The following is a 16,848-nucleotide window of genomic DNA, read 5'->3' as shown; positions in this document are numbered from 1 at the left end:
CCTTGGCATATTTAATTCCTCATCTTGGAAAACACAAGTTCACAAAACTACAAGCAAAAAACAAACAAAAAAAAAATCAGAACTGCTCAGCAAGTCAACACATTATTCACCAATCTGGTATGTCAGCCACTCGCAGAGGTAAAAAAAAAACTCATTTTCAAAACAAAAGTAGTTATGGATGAGACAAAACTCCACTAGAGAAAGTAAAAAAGTTGTTCAAGGTCCTTCTCCCATCATATTACCCCCAGCTTCAAGTCCCCACCTCCGTTGGATATTTGTGTATAATAATTTGACATCCACATTTACCCAGTAATAATCATCTTGCGAAACTAAACCTTTAACCTCATTTAACAATTCCTTTGTTACTTAGGTGGGCATGCACTTTCCCCAAAAACTTAAGCTGGAAATCCAAAAATTTACTTACATTTTGCAGGGAAGAACCTGTCACAGAAATATAAGTTCTAATGGATTTTAGGAATAGCATACATCACTGGGTGCACAATTGATTTGTTTGTTTGTTAAGATTAATTGGGTTCGTACCTGTATAAAAGTGAATGTGAATTTTATGTTGGGTCATGTGAAGGTGAATGGACGAGGTACCAGATTGAGTAAAGTGTTTTTTTGTTTTTTGCCCATATTTAATTCTTCCATAAACATTTCCATTTGTACCTTTTCTTCATTTCTATATTTCTCTGCTTTATACAGACTTTCATAGAATTTCGGAAATATCTAATACCTTGTCATCTTCCTTGTTGTGGGCTCCCTAAGCTTGGCAACAGCCCTTTCTACTTTCTGTTGCCTGAATCACTATGCTAAACGTTTTTGTGCTCTATAGAGTTATTATCAAAAAACAGTTGCTGAACAGCAGTCCTTCCAAACTCATGCATATCAACAAGGTAATCCTTTATCTTCTGTTTAGCATTCTGCAGTTGCTCCTCCTCTTTTTCTGTGAGACTCCCCTACTCTGCAATATTTTAACTTTTGTTAGTCCCTCAAAACAATTCTTGTTATTTCTCAAGCAACATCTCCCTTACTTTTATTTCTACCCTATTTCATTACCAATTAAACTAAAACAATGAGTAACAAGGTCACATACATGTGTTTTAAGGAATCACAGTGGAACAGCCTGGCTAGATTTTTCTTGCAGTTTTTACTGATTGGTTTTGTCTGTGTGACCTTGTTACTCATTATTTTAGTTTGTTAGTTGGGACATTTTGCAGACACCCGAATGGTTAGGGACATCAGCTGGGTATGACAGCCCTGTGTTTCCAAAGGTTAGCCAAACAGTCCACTTATGCTGTACTGAGGAGGCCATAAGAAGACTGAAACATGCATGTCCACAGCTACTGGGGGTTTGGCTTTATTGGCTTGAATTTGCCCATAAGACAATTAAAAAGGAAAAAAGTCATGGGCATTCAGAACTGCCATATAGCTGAAACACCTGATGTCTTTAAGGGGTCATTTGCATATATCCCATGTTACGTCTAAAACAAGAGGTTTTAAGGAATCACACAGTGGAAAATCTAGCTTGGCTAGATTTTTCTTGTAGTTTTATTGACAGATCCTGTATTTCCTGTCTGGTTTTAATTCTGAATGTAATTTTTTCCAGTTTCTACAGTCAAATGACTTGTGGGGACAGCCCAAATAAGGTAATGGAGCCGTAAAACAAGAGAAACTCTTCAAGACCGAACTTTGGGCAATGCAAATCTGTGCACATTTGAAAAGCTCGTTTAAATTTTAACAGCTCTGCTGCATTGCCGCTGACTGCAATTACATACACTGTCCACATTTTACGTGCAATCACATTTACTGAAAGCAACAACCATTTTTTAACAAACTTACTGCAACTTTTCTGCAAGCTTTATTAAAAACAATTACAACTTTCTTTCAACCTGTCATACGCGCTCTCAGTCATTCCTTTTCCTTTGATTCAAGCAAGCTTTTTTGTGATGCTACCAAAAAACAAAACCTGGAAGTTACACATGCATTGTAACTAGTCAGGTTACTCAGTTTTCTGTCTTGAGAGACCATCTGTATCTACATTACTGTGTCCACTCCAGTACTAATTTGTCACAAGGTCTGCAATCCCATACTCCATTTACTAATCTTACTGTTTTGCCCAATGGCTCACTATAACCACTTTAGGGAATTATATGCCCAAGTGCATACAATACAATAGGACCACTAACCACACCTAGGTAATCTTGTGCACAGTCATGACTCCATCATTGAAAAATTTAGACGGAACACACTGATACAAACTGTGAGATTACAAGAGTGTCAGGTTTCTAAGTCAAGCTGCCAGTATGAAGTAAAAACCTAACATTAGTTGGGCTCTAGCCTACATACAGTTGGGAAGAACAGAGACAGGGATGGTCTTACCCTCTTTTACCAGTGTTTCTTCTGCTACAGTCAAAAGCAGATTCATCCTAAAAAGATGTGGTGCACCAACATGAAACAAAGTTGTTTTTTGCTTGGGGGTGGGGTGGTGAAGGTCTTCGCCTCACAGATACAAGGTGCAAGTTTGATTATGACCTCTGGTTAGTGGCTAAGCTTGTAATAATCTGCAGACTGAAAGCCTAGTATCTACCTATGACCCTATATAGTGCCATCTGAAAGATGGAATACACTTCTGCAACAAAATGCCCTTGAAGATCCAGAGTCCAGAAACAACTAGGCCTCCCACCAGTGTCACTTGAAGAACTGTTCTTCAAACCTGTCAAGAGACCAACAGCTGGCATTTAGCGAGTGGTCTTTGGTGTTTGGCTGAGCTTTTTTTTTCTTCTCATCAACCAAGAAGTTTATTTTTTATTGTCCTTTGTTGACCAGGTTAATCCCACTAGCCTAGATGCCTCTTTTCAGGGAAGACCTGAAGTGGTATTAATACTACTAGGGGGAAGTTAGCCAGTGAGCTGGGGAAATTAGCCTACACTTTTCAACAGAACCAACTCATGCAGATGAGACCTTAGTTTAACATCTCATCTGAAGAACACTTACGAGTGCAGAAACCTTATTATGCTTCACTGCAGTGCAAGCAATCCATCTACCTAGTGTAAGAATAGAACCAGCCACCTCCTGCACCAAAGGCGAGCATGTTACCTGTTGTACTACTGGAACTGCTAAACAGCTTTAGCAGAAAAGTAATAAGAGGAATGTCTATTTACATCCTCAACACTGGAAAGAATGCGACCCCTCTTCTGAAGGTTCTCAATGATCTCCTTACATAGTTTCTGAAATCTACTTAGCACCTAAAGTAGGCATCTAGGATAGCCCTCAGAAATATCCAAATCTTACTGCCCTATACATGCAATTGTCTAGAATGACCTACAGCAATTCCTCAGCCATATACAGGGCAGAAGCCTACAGTGAAAGAAGCATTAAAAATCACATGCAAAGAAACCTACTGAATTTGCAGAATTAAGTGTTGAAAGTGTCCTATGCCTCTAAATCAAGCACAGTGGACAGTTATTCATGACTTTTCTAACTATAGAAGAATGAAGCCATATAAAACACAACAAAAAATATAGTTCACAGACAATGGGGCAGAACAAAAATAATTTTCCCCAAATTACCATTCTTCTTTGACTCTGTCTAGGGAAACAGTGGCAAAGAGGATTAATGCTATCCTCTGTTAATGACCTGCTTCCAGAAGGCCATGGTTTGATTCCCTCCACTTCCATTTGGCTACTTTGTGACTAACTCACGTAACCAGTGCTCTGAGGCAACTGGGAAATTGTGGTAGGCTTCTTAATGGGCTCCTACACAGCATGCCTATTAACCACCTATGAACCCAAGTGCTGGGGCTTCATAAAGATATGGGAGGCAGAACATAGAATATTTTCTGGACAGCTTAATGAAAAAGATAAGAATATTCAGAGGTTGCTCAACGCAAGTGGTCCGTTTTTCTAGGCACTACAGAGAATGAATTTTAGTGCTTCAAAGCAGCAAACAAGGCATTTCTACCAAAAAGCCCCATGTGAATGATAACATTGTGTTCCTTTTTTTTCCTTCCAAAGATGAGCACAGAGATGCTTCTGAAGGGACATAAAACATGAAGATGGCTATTCTAAAGTGGACATCTTGAGCATAAGGGCATCTCAAAAGGAAGGGGATACAGAACAGCAGTATGACTTGATGCTGCTACAAGTCTGCAGCACAGTGACCCATATGCCTTTAAATTCAGAAAAGGCAAAAGAATTAACACAAGAAGGCATTTTTTTGGTTTGCATTTCTATGCCAACCTGTGTGCCTTTCCCATACAAAGAGGGTAGGGTTGCAATAGCCATGCATTCCGTCAATACTGAGTGAGATAAGTGATAATAACCAATACACATGTGAAAAGAGATGCAAGAAAGACTGAGAAATGTGCACAAAGTCTAATGTAAAACCTACACTTAAGTGCTGATTCATGCTCACACACCCTACTCAGTGAACTTCTACCATGCATTGAACTGTCAAACTCTTGTCTAGGAATGTAGAAGGCTGAGAACCCAAAAAACTGGAGCAGGAAAGAGCATGTGAAATACAGCTCAAAGGCAAGCAGCCTACCACTTAGGGGTAGACAGATGAAGATACCTCATGCAAAATTTGCATTGACACATGACAGGGGACTCTACAGGCCCACTCCATGATCACTTGTGGGGTTATCAACTACAGGAGACTCTACACGCCCAATTAGTGATCTCTTGTGGGGGTATCAGCTACAGGGGACTCTACAGGCATACTCTGTGATCACTGGTGGGTGTATCAGCTGCAGGAGACTCTACAGACCCACTTGTGGGTGTGTCAGCTACAGAGGACTCTACGGGACAACTCCGTGATCACTTATGAGGGGGTTATAAGCTACACAGGAGTCTAAAGGCCCACTCAGTGATCACTTCTAAGGGTATCCGTTACAGGAGACTCTACAGGCCCATTCTGTGATCACTTGTGGGAGTTGTCAGCTACACAGGACTCTACAGACCCACACTGTGATCACTTGTGGGGGTATGTGCTACATGGAACTCTACAGGTTCAAATCTATAATCACTTGTGGGGGTTGTCAGCTTCACAGGACTCTTCAAGCTCACTCTGTGATCACTTGTAGGGGTATTGGCTATAGGGAATTCTACAGGCCGACTCAATCAACTTGCACCAGCAAGCAAGTGATCCACCTGTTGCACCACGTCCCATTCCATTAATGTCTGTGATTAAACTCACTCCCCTCTATGGACAAGGAGCAGGCCAATGATCTGTAACATTTCCTACCTGCAAAGAATCAGAGGAGACTGTTGGTGAGGTGAACTATGAGGTGCAGCTAGGTCTGCAATTAAACACGTTTCTGTACCATTTGCCTTTCATGCTCCTGCCAAGGATCTTTAGAAGAGCCAGAAACGCTGCTCCCTGAGGTAGGCTTGACTTGTGAATTGAAAACCTGAGGTACATTTTTTAAGGTTTCTTTTTACTGGCATTAAGCCTGAGAAGTCTGTAATGATGCACATTAAAAGATTATAACAACATGATCAACTAAAAGAATGGATAAATCTGGGGGTCTGAGTGTTCCTTGATCAGACTGCATAACTGTGTATGGGTCAAACGGGAGATGTATATCATGAAAGGGGATGTTAAAATTTTAAAAGGTACAAGGATGTACCCAAGTGCTCCATGTACTGCAGGAAAGCCCTACAAAGAACTACAATTCTAATCAATTACACATCCAGCCCCAAACCTAATTTCAGCATGACTCAAGCCTCACATATTCCTTTAGACCTACCCTGCGGTGACGTCCTTGTCTCAAGTGGCGCATCAGAAACCAAAGCATGTGGCTATCAAAAAGATCAGAGTGATTTAAACTGTCGTCATCACGCTCTCGCTTGTTCTTCTTTATAGTCTGTAAGTGATAAATTACAATATGATTACTTCATTCACAATTCGAGACCTACCAACAGAGAAAGTTACAAACAATGATCTGCTGTAGAAATCATAATGTGACCACTTCATTCACAATCCAAGACCTACCAACAGAGCAATTTACAAACTCTTCTGACAAATGCAGTAACCAATGATCCACTGTAAGCAAGCAGCTTGCACAGTCCAAACTCATGTTATGTAGTGCAGAAATACAGCTGTGTGATGATACTCAGCAGATCTACAGATATTTAAACATAAAAGTCATTGCTGTACTGCATTCATGAATGTATACAATCCATCTACCAGTATTCATCAGTCTTCCAGGCCAAACGAACAGTAATCAGATACTCTTCCAGGCAAGATGTGAGGATGCCTCCTACTCTGTGGCCATCAGCTGGAAATCCAGCAGTAAGTCACCAAGAGTTATGGTACTTCACTGCCGAACTTCAAATCAGTAGGGAAACAAACTAATACTGAATTTAGAAATTGCAGTGTAGAAGGAAACCCCCCAGTCATTAAACAAATCAAGCAGCCCCTAACATACTCTGTCACATCTAAAACCTCCACAGTGTGGAGATTAAAAAAATACCCACCTAAAGTTGCACCTGATCTACATCCCCAACCAAAGAAACACATAGGCTCAAAAACACATACCCACCCAGAAGGAAGTGGAGAGGAGGGTGGGTACTCCAGCTGCAGTAATGATCATACTCTGTTTGGGTTTCTATGGTTGCAATGAGTAGGCTCACACACCCTCACAGAAGAATGGAGAGTTACCAAGCTATGAAGGTCCCTGACAATGGATTTTGGTAGAAGACTACACCAAGCTCTAAGCAATATAGAGGCAACCTAGCCTTGCAGTTCGGTGGCAAATCCAGCTTGTAATGCTTGAAAATGATTATAAATAAACATCCACGTAGCAACTTCACAAATACACTGGGCATGTCAGACTGGTGCAGAAAGATGGAGCCCAAAATGTGACTCACGTCATCAGGGTTTGATTAGGGTTCTCAGCACTGAAGTAGCCAAGTGGAGTGGGGCAAGACTGAAGGGGCATGGCCTGCTCACCCTTCCTGGGGTGGGAAGTGTTGTGGGCACTCCAGAAGCACACTGGAGATGTGATTTCTCTGGTAAGTGATGGCGCGGATGGTCCACATCAGTATGCAAATCTGTTCCAACAGGCTAAACAGGTCTTCCTGAAGTTGGGTCTCATTTGCAACTTACAAGAAGTATACCACTGAGGGGCAAACGTTGATTAGAGTTCTCCCAGTGTGAAAAATAAGAATTTGACAAAAAAATAAAAACTATTAATTATGGCCAGTGAACATTCCACATAGTTGTTAATGAAGAAAAAATATGGCAAGTCTAAGGTTAACACCAAACAGCAACAACTCCCAAGACAGGGTAAAAAACTGGAAATAGAAAAATCACGACAACTGCTTCGAGAGACCAGCAACCACACCAAGCCTTGGAAGTATATCCTTTAATACACACCGACTAAGCGCTTTCACCAAAAAATTCTGAAGAAGCCAATTTTTTGGTGAAAGCGCTTAGTCGGTGTGTATTAAAGGATATACTTCCAAGGCTTGGTGTGGTTTCTGGTCTCTCGAAGCAGTTATTGTGATTTTTCTAAGTCTAAGGTTAAGCTGTAAAAAAGAAAGTTCTGATTGAAAACCACCTCACAGTTGACCAGCAGAAAGCAGACCAAAATAAAAAAAAAATAAATCAAATGCATCCAGAGGTGTTCAAAAATAGGTGGAACACACAACACAGGGGGTCAGACAGAGGACTGAGAAAATCAGCAGCAATGAGTAAGCATTCAGATTAGCTAACAGAACTGCAGGAGTGAGAGACAGGAATAAAGGACAGAATGAGAGAGCATAATGCTTCCACGGAAGACACACTTCAAAAATAGCACTAGAAGACAGAAAAAGAATGAACACCTGAAGTTTTCTGTCATTCATAAGAAACTGGAGGATTAATTCTATGAATATACAAACATGCAACTGGATTGCTGTTCTACTGTTAATAAGAGTGCAAACATTGTGCACATGGCTCAGATCTTGACATCAGGAACCTGGACCTGGTCTAGTGAACAAATGGTGTTGCTTTTAACTATAATGAGGCAAAGGTTTCACTGGCAATTATTTGCTCTTCATCAGGGGGGAAAAAAAAAAAAAAACAAGCAGCTTCACCCAAAAAGAGGATGTTAACTGGCTGAACTGAAATTGATACGGTTATATCCAGCTATTTTACTGTGCTTTATCAGAATGGATGTCAGAAACACATGGATACACAGTAGGCAGTGGATGAGATAAAAGTTCAAACAGCTTAAAAAAAAAAAAAAAAAAAAAAAAAGCTGAAGGGGACTCACCTTCTCAGCCATCCATTACTAAGAGAGGTCAGGGAAAGACTGCTGGTGAAATCTCTCCCATTGTTCCAAAGGAAAAGGGGTAGAAATAGACAGAAGCCCATGAACTGAGCAAAATGATTAGCAATCTTGGATATAAGGGGGACGCTGGAGCTGAGACAGGGTGAGGAACAGGAGGAAGAAATCAATCCCACTATACTGTATTTAGGTATATGGACTGCTCCCCACCACATGGCATTTAGGTATATGGACTGCTCCCCACCACATGGCATTTAGGTATATGGACTGCTCCCCACCACATGGCATTTAGGTATATGGACTGCTCCCTACCATATGGTATTTAGGTATATGGACTGCTCCCCACCATATGGTATTTAGGTATATGGACTGCTCCCCACCATATGGTATTTAGGTATATGGACTGCTCCCCACCATATATTTAGGTATATGAACTTCTCCCCACCATATGGTATTTAGGTATATGGACTGCTCACAACCATATGCTATTTAGGTATATGGACTGCTCAAGCATGGGAAGTAGCAAATGGAGAAGTCCTGAAATTTGTTGTCAATGCTAAACAGGTAGGAAAATTCTAAAGCATCAACCCCATTTTCTGTTTTAATGCACAGACGAAAACTTAATGGAAGCAAGAGGTGACTAAGTAAAACTGTTGAAAAAGTTTAACAAACTACATACTCCTTTTGTAAAACTACAAAAGAGTAAGCCAATGTATGTACAGTGATGTACTGCAGGCGGCATTCCAAATGCTGGTTGACTAGCTTAATAAAAGGGTACAAAAGTAACGACTTAAATGTACTGAAATCCGGGGTTATCTCTGTGTATAGGATAAGAAAAAATAAAAAAATAGAAGTGTGAAAGGAAACAATGCTGTAGTCTTGCAACTGTTAAGGGGGTCAAATTCTGTCAACGACCACTGAATAACTTAAATAAAAAAAAAAAAAAATGTGCTGGTAACATCATATGTCAACTATGTAAATACACGGGTAAATCAGTAAACTACTGCAACATGACTAGGCAAAGGGGTCTGTTTTTCCCCAAGGTAAAGTGAATAAGCGGTGTTAACGGTAGTTTCAGAGTGCATCTTCACAGGTTGCCAGTTGGATTCTTTCAGATGTCTTGGCACAGGAAGTGACCAGATGTACTCAACATAAGGAAGACATGAAATGCTTAGGCAGTGTGTTCTGAATGACATTTTCTGGGGAGACTCAAGACAGACAGTAAGTCTTGCTTAATGTCAGGCAGTTTAATGAAAACAGAAAATAAAAATATAGGAAATAAACAGTTTAAATATTTTGAATATCACCCTAGCAGCTACATAACACAAAAAAGTAATAAAATGAGATAATTTGATAAAAGTTTACTCAGGATTTTGTTCAATAGAACTACGTCTTGGGGGAATAGAAAACTAACGCTTAAATAAATGTGTACAACAAATGTGTACAACTAGTTCTATGTGATTGTGAGCAGAATAAAAAGTAAAATGACAAAAAAGGTAGAAATTTGCTTCATAGTAAGCAAGTGTTTCAGCATGGTGGTCCTCAGTTTTATATTAGTCCGTGCCTGTGTGAGCTGACAGTGATTCAGAGCACTTGCTCCTAGATGGAAGAGTTGCATTTTTCTTTCAAAATGTAAACAGTTATGTGGTGTGAATGTGTTAGAAGGGGAAAGGAGTACAGTGAACTGCAATATTTAGGGGTAAAAAGTTCAAAAAGAAATGAGAAGGTACTAACATGTAGAAGCTGCATTTGCCGACTGTGTATACATAAAGTTGCCAGACAGAAAGGTATACACAGTGTTTATCTACTACAATGGCTGCATTGTCAATTTTAAAACAGAAAGAAGATGCCCTTAAATAGATACACAACACAGCTTTGACCTACATTAAGAAATGCAGGATGCAAATTAGCAGCGTTGTAGGACATACATCTGGACAGGAATAAACATATGAACTTGATTAAATTAGGGCTCCATGATAGATATACCAGTATACCAGGGACAGAAGAAAACAAGACTGATTACTTTGGTATGAAGAGGTCCAACAATGCTAGAAGTGGGAAAAAGGATTGTAATGGCACATTTGTGAAACCAAGGGTCTACTGGTAGGGAAAGTTTACTCTGACAAGTATTTATATCCCCCCTCCCAAAGGCATACCCATGTTGGGGGATGAAGACATTTCAGGGTAAATAAGTTTTCAACAAGGTCTTCCATTTATTAGTGGTGACTGGAATTTGGTTTGTAAAAGTCAAAATGAATATAAGAAACCTACAAGGGAAGAGTACAGCTAGAAATATATATGAAAATATTTGCTATGTAGGATGTTTTTCTAAGAACTGAGTTCAAACAGAATTTCCACATTCTTTTCCAAGATATACCAACTGGGCTACGCTGCATATAAACTATTTACCAAACCACCTTGTTCATTTAACTGTAAGTTTTGAGACCCATCCAATATATGTATCTGCCCATGCCATTACAAGTACCAAAACAAGGGTACAAAGTAATAAAGCAGAGAAAGACGAATTTGATGACTGGTTAACAGTTAAAAATTCAAAAATCTTTAGGGGAGATAGAAACAGCTCCCAAAGGGGTAAGCCGGTGTTTGGGATAAGATAAGAATTACTTTAAAAAGATGGTGGAAATAAGTGACAAAGGAAATTGCAGCTACACAAGAGTTGGCAAAAGTTAATTTACTGCAGAATAAACGTGGGGATCGGGAAATGAACTGTTGTAGAGTACTAAGAAATAAAAGGTGTGCATTTTAAGTATCAGTCATGAGTTTAGCAATTATTTCTACCAAGTCCACAGTGCAAAAACTTTAAGGCAACAGAAAGCAGAAGCACAGGTAGCAAAAACTCAGCCCTATGACCAGAAGAAGAGAGACACCAAAAAGATAATGGGGAGAGATAGAATGTGTGGAAATCCTAAGAACATGCACACAAAGCAGAGGAGTTGTGAATCCAAGATTGTACACAAATGGATATCTTTATGAAGATGTAAGCATGCCGGTGCTGGAAGAAACAGAGGCTTAACTGATATGATGGGTAGCCACCACAAACACTGCTAAGCCACATGGAAATCTCTAGAACAAATTATAGAAAGAAGGTGTTGTTCAATAATGTATTGAAAGGGTGGAGTTCCAATATCATGGAGGAAAAGCAGTAGAGGCAGCGCTACCAAAAGTGGGTGGGAGGGCACCCTGAAGACCCTGCATCATACAGACCAGTTCTGATTTTACAGCATGATTATGAACCCTTTATGTAACGACCAGCTAAAAGAACGGCAGAACATTACCAAAACTGACATACATGGATCAATGTGGTTATGTGGAAGGGGCAGAGACATTCAGTATTATTAATGAGGGAATCAGAACATAAAAAAATTCATTACTGTTGGTGCGTTTGGATGCGGACAAAGTATTTAACGGGTTACTGGTGTTTTATGTCTAGGGCAGTAGCAGCATATGCATTTCCTAACAAAAGTGTGAGCAGAGGAATGTACAGTTGTGTACACTTACCATAAATGCAGATGTTCGAGTGCCTTCACTGTTGCAGTCATCACATTTGGGTTATCCCTGCCAGGGTAGCCCTCGTCCGACCCGAATACCAGAGACATAGTATTTCTGCATCGGTTGCTGTCGCTTGAGGACTGACGTCAGGTCATCAGTAGTATAAAGTAAGACAGCCGACGCCATTACATCAGTTTTTCATGCCCTAACCTGTCAGGGGCCCCCAAAGTAAGAGGCCAGGTTCTGGTGGAAGAACCCTACCAGTGGAAAATAAATACCAATATGTCCCTTGTAAGGAAAGGAGAAAGTACAGTTTTGTACCTACCATAAATGTAGATGTTCGAGTGCTAATACAGCTGCAGTAATCACAGATGGGTTCTCTGCCATCAGGCGGGTCCTCGGTCGGCCGAATTCCAAAGTCTAGGTCCGGCGTAGGTTGTTGTCGCTTTCTTTCCTGACGTCAGTGCGACAGGGGTATACAAGACACAGCCGACGCCATTTTCTTCAGTCTTTCTTGCCCCAGATGTCAGGTGCACCCAGAAGGAAGGCAATACATAAATTATATATATATTCATGCAATGCAATATAATCAAAAATCAGTAGTTGCAAGCAAATATACCATAGAAGGATAACCCAATCAGGTTGTATGAGGAGGGTTAGCCCTAGGCCTTTACCAAGAGGGAAGGAGGGAGGAAACCTGTACTGCAGCTGTATTAGCACTCGAACATCTACATTTATGGTAGGTACAAAACTGTACTATGTTCATCGTGCATACAGCTGCAGTAATCACAGATGGGTAGAATCCCAAAGCTACGCACAGGGTGGTAGGCACTAGGTGGAACTCTAGTTTTGGAGTATAAAGGCAGGTGGTAGTGTTTTGTGAAGGTATGCACAGAACTCCAAGTGGCTGCCTTCAAAATATCTTTGGTAGGAACTCCTCTGAGGAAGGCTGTAGAGGTAGCGGGTGGCCCTGGTGGAGTGGGATCTGATGCCTGTAGGAACAGATTTTCCATGAAAGGAGTAACAAAACCGTATGCAGTGGCCTATCCATTTTGAAATTGTCTGTTTGGTAACTGGCTTCCCTTGAGCTCCTACAGCATAGGACACAAAAAGTTGTTCTTATTTCCTGAAAGGCTTTGTTCTGTCCAAATAATAACGTAGCTGTCTATGGATGTCTAAGGAGTGTAGCAGCCTTTCCCCTTTGTTTTGAGGACTGGGGTAAAAGGTAGGTAAGTGTATGGCTTGATTTAAAGCTACCCTGGATACCACTTTAGGCATAAATGACGGGTTGGTTCGAAGGGAAACCCTGTCCTGATGGAAGATGAGAAAGGGCTGCACAGCCATGAGGGCTTGTAGTTCCGAAACCCTACGAGCTGAGGTAAAGGCCAGAAGGAAAGCTGTTTTCCAGGACAAATATTGCAAATCTGTTGAGGCAGCTGGTTCAAAAAGAGGCAATGTTAATTTTTCTAGAATGTAATTAAGATCCCAGGCTGGTATTGGTTGTTTCCTTGAAGGTCTTATATTCTTAGCCCCTCTGAGGAACTGTCTTAAGAGTGGGTGAGAGAATAAGGGTGGATCAGTGTTGAATTCTGCAGAAATGGCTGAGGCATGAATTTTTATGGAGGAAAATGAAAGTCCACTGTTCAACAGCTCAGCTAGATACTGTAATATCTGAGGCAAATTCAGTTTTCTAGGATCCTGGCCTTTTTTCTCATTCCAAGAGCAAAACCGTTTCCATTTTGCGGAGTAAGCCTTTCTAGTAGATGGCCTTCTGGCCTCCAAAAATGACATCCTGCACCTCTTTGGAGAGTAGGGTCTGTTGTGGTGTTAAGGAATTTTCCATGCAGCGAGATTGAGTGTTTTCAGCTGACTGTGAAGAGTTTTGTAGCTGTGCTGAGTCAGTAGAAGAGGCATTAGAGGTAGGGACCAGGGAGGAGTATGCATTAGGCTCCTCAGGAGAGGGTACCAGTGTTGTCTTGGCCAGTCTGAAGCAATCAGTATCATCTTCGGTCTGTCTGCTCTTGCTTTCAAGAGCACCTTGGGCAGAAGAGGCAAAGGTGGGAAAGCGTAAACTGTCCATGCTGCCCAACTGAAAGAAAGGGCGTCCACTCTCCAGGCCTTTGGATGAAAGGTCCTTGAACAGAACTTTTCCAATTGATGATTCCTGTGGGAGGCGAAGAGATCTATGTCTGGCCTTCCCCACACTTGGATTATCTTTGTAAACACTTGAGGATGCAACTTCCATTCGTGTGGGTCTGTCATATTTCTGCTTAGATTGTCTGCCAGCGTGTTTTCCAAACCTGGCAAGTACTGTGCTTGAAGTTCGATTTGCCATTCCAGAGCCAAGTTCCAAAATGACATGGCTAGTCTGCAAAGGGGGTATAAATGTGTTCCTCCTTGTTTGTTTATGTACCACATTACTGTGGTGTTGTCTGTTCTTATCAATAATTGCCCTGGATGCAGGAGGTCCTTGAAAGCTATAACAGCATTTATTACTGCTAGCATTTCTTTTTGATTGATGTGAAGGTGCTTTTCCTTTTGGGACCATTTGCCCTGAATGCACCTGTCTGTTATGTGCGCCCCCCCAGGCGTAGTCTGAGGCGTCTGTTGTGATGACTTGATTTGCTTGAGGCTTGCAGAATGGAAGACCTGTGTTTTGTTTGACATGCTTGGCCTCACCATAGAAATTCCTTTTGCAAACATGGGATTATATTGGTATTATTGTTTCCAAACTGTGACTGTGTTGAGACCATAGGTTTTTTAGGTACCACTGAAGCTTCCTCATATGCAACTTTGCACATGGGATTAAAAGAATGCAAGATGCCATGAAGCCCAGAGCCTGCAGGATTTTCCTTGCAGTGAGCCTGGTACAATTTGCTAGTATTTTGAAGTACTGAGTTAGTTACCCCTGTTTTTCTGGCGTGAGATAGGCCATCTGGGTGTTTGTGTCCAAGTTGGCACCCAGGAAAGTTATTTTCTGAGATGGCGTTAGCCTGGATTTCTCTTTGTTGACTGTGTATCCCAGAGAATTCAATAACCGTGTTACATAAGCCAGATGTTCCAGAAGTATGTGCTTGCTGTCCGCTTGGATCAGGCAGTCGTCCAAATAAGGGTAAATTTGTATCCCTTGAAGTCTGCAATAGGCAATTACTGATGCCAGGCATTTCGTGAATACTCTGGGCGCAGTAGATAAGCCAAAGGGCAATGCAGAGAATTGATAGCGGATTGAACCTGTAAGAAATCTGAGGTATCTTCTGCAGCTTTTTTCTGATTGGGACATGCAGGTATGCCTCCTTGAGGTCCAATGTTACCTGCCAAAACTCCTTGCCCAGCATGGGAAGAAGCTGCTGTAAGGTGAGCATCTTGAATTTTGGTACGAGTAGAAATGTGTTTAGTCCAAAATGGGTCTCCAGTCGGTTCCTTTCCTTGGTACCAGAAATAGTCTGGAATAAAAACCTTGACCTTGTTCATGAGTAGGTACCTCTTTAATAGCTTTCATGTCCATGAGCTTTGAAATTTGTATTTGTGCCTCTGCCCTTTGATTGTGTGGCAGGTTTGGCATGCCTCTCATTTTTGGAAGAGTGTGAAAATGAAATCTGTAGCCTCTGTTTATAATGTCCAGGATCCATTTGTCTGTTGTGATAATATGCCAATTTCTTGTAAATAATGCCAGCTTTCCTCCCAAGGGTGCTGCCAGCTGAGACTTGCTTGGCATGGAAAGGAGGAAGTCATTGGGTTTGTTTCCTGTATTGTTGTGCACTGTCTTCGCCACCTCTTGGTGCTGGAGTTTGCCATTGCCTGCCTCTATATGATCCTTGTGATTGTCCTCTGCCCCTTGTGCGCCTGTATCTACCTCTTTGGGGCTTGCCCGTGGCTGGAAAGGACCAGTTTTTAGAAGGCCAATTTCTGCTAAAACGTGGTGGTTGAACCTGTAGAAAAGCTTTGACAGTTTGCATAGATTTAGCTTTTTCTTCCATTTTTCGTAGTATCTCCTCAGCATTAGTACCAAATAGTACATCCTTTTGTAAAGGAGCATCTAGTAGTTTAGCTTTAACATGATCAGGCAAGATTTGTTCCCTAAGCCAGGCATGTCTACGAACGACTGATCCTGTAACAGCAGCTCTACTTGAGGCCTCTAGGGCATCATAGCCACATTGTAAGGTGTGTTTACCCACTTGTTCTGCACTATGCATCATATCCTGCAACTCCTTCAAATCTGGTTGTTCAAGTTGAGACATTTTATTTCTTAATTGTGATAACAGAAACTGCTGATATTTAAGCACATGGAACTGACAATTTAAGGCCCTCTTGGCTAGGGTGGCCGAGGTATATACCTTTTTTCCCCACCTTTCTAAGGATCTAGACTCTCTTTCGGAAGGTAGTGGATTCTTAGCAGTAGAGGCCTTCATTCCCTTGGGGCCTTGAGAAATGGTTTCAGGGTCAGCATTATGGCTTTTGTAAAGAAATTGGTGAGAGTTAGGAAAGTACAGTTTTGTACCTACCATAAATGTAGATGTCCGATAGGTATGCATCTGCAGTCCTAACAAATGGGTTGTCCTGCCTCAGGCAGCCCTTCGGTCGGCCGGATTCCAAAGTCTGGGTCTGGCCTCGGCTGATGCCGCACTTCACCCACAAGTCATTGCTGCTGGGGTATAAAGGCATCAGCCGACGCCATTTTCCTCAGTGTTTCTTGCCCCAGATGCCAGTTGCCCTCTAGGAAGGCTAAATTTGGATAAATGCAGATAATTCCAAACAGTAGAGAGCAAAATATATATACATATATACATACAAACAAATACACCATAATAGATTCCCCCAGCTAGCTAAAAGTGGGGTAAGTACCCTAGGAATACCACAGAGGGGAAGGAGGGTGGGTAATCCTGACTGCAAGATGCATACCTATCGGACATCTACATTTATGGTAGGTACAAAACTGTACTATGTCCTTCAAGGATGCATCTGCAGTCCTAACAAATGGGTAGAATACCATAGCCAAACTGGGGGAGGAGGCACTAAGATAATGATGGTGTAGTTAAGATCCCTTGCAAAACAGCAGTTGC

At 41.4% G+C, this 16,848-nt stretch overlaps 1 protein-coding gene across 1 annotated transcript in view; it reads right to left on the bottom strand.

Moving 5' to 3' along the window:
• DCAF8 (DDB1 and CUL4 associated factor 8) overlaps nucleotides 1-16,848 on the bottom strand; it is a 1,751,511-nt gene that overhangs the window by 55,685 nt on the left and 1,678,978 nt on the right. Inside the window, exon 13 of the mRNA XM_044059248.1 lies at nucleotides 5,753-5,869. Within this exon, the coding sequence (XP_043915183.1) occupies nucleotides 5,753-5,869 (117 nt within the window). The remainder of the gene's footprint in view (nucleotides 1-5,752; nucleotides 5,870-16,848) is intronic.

Source organism: Protopterus annectens, chromosome 17.part0, assembly GCF_019279795.1.
Source record: "Protopterus annectens isolate FY-2018-M chromosome 17.part0, PAN1.0, whole genome shotgun sequence".
Lineage (NCBI taxonomy): Eukaryota > Metazoa > Chordata > Ceratodontiformes > Protopteridae > Protopterus > Protopterus annectens.
Note: the sequence above shows the minus strand (reverse complement) of the source record. Positions and strands in the feature narration are given on the sequence as shown.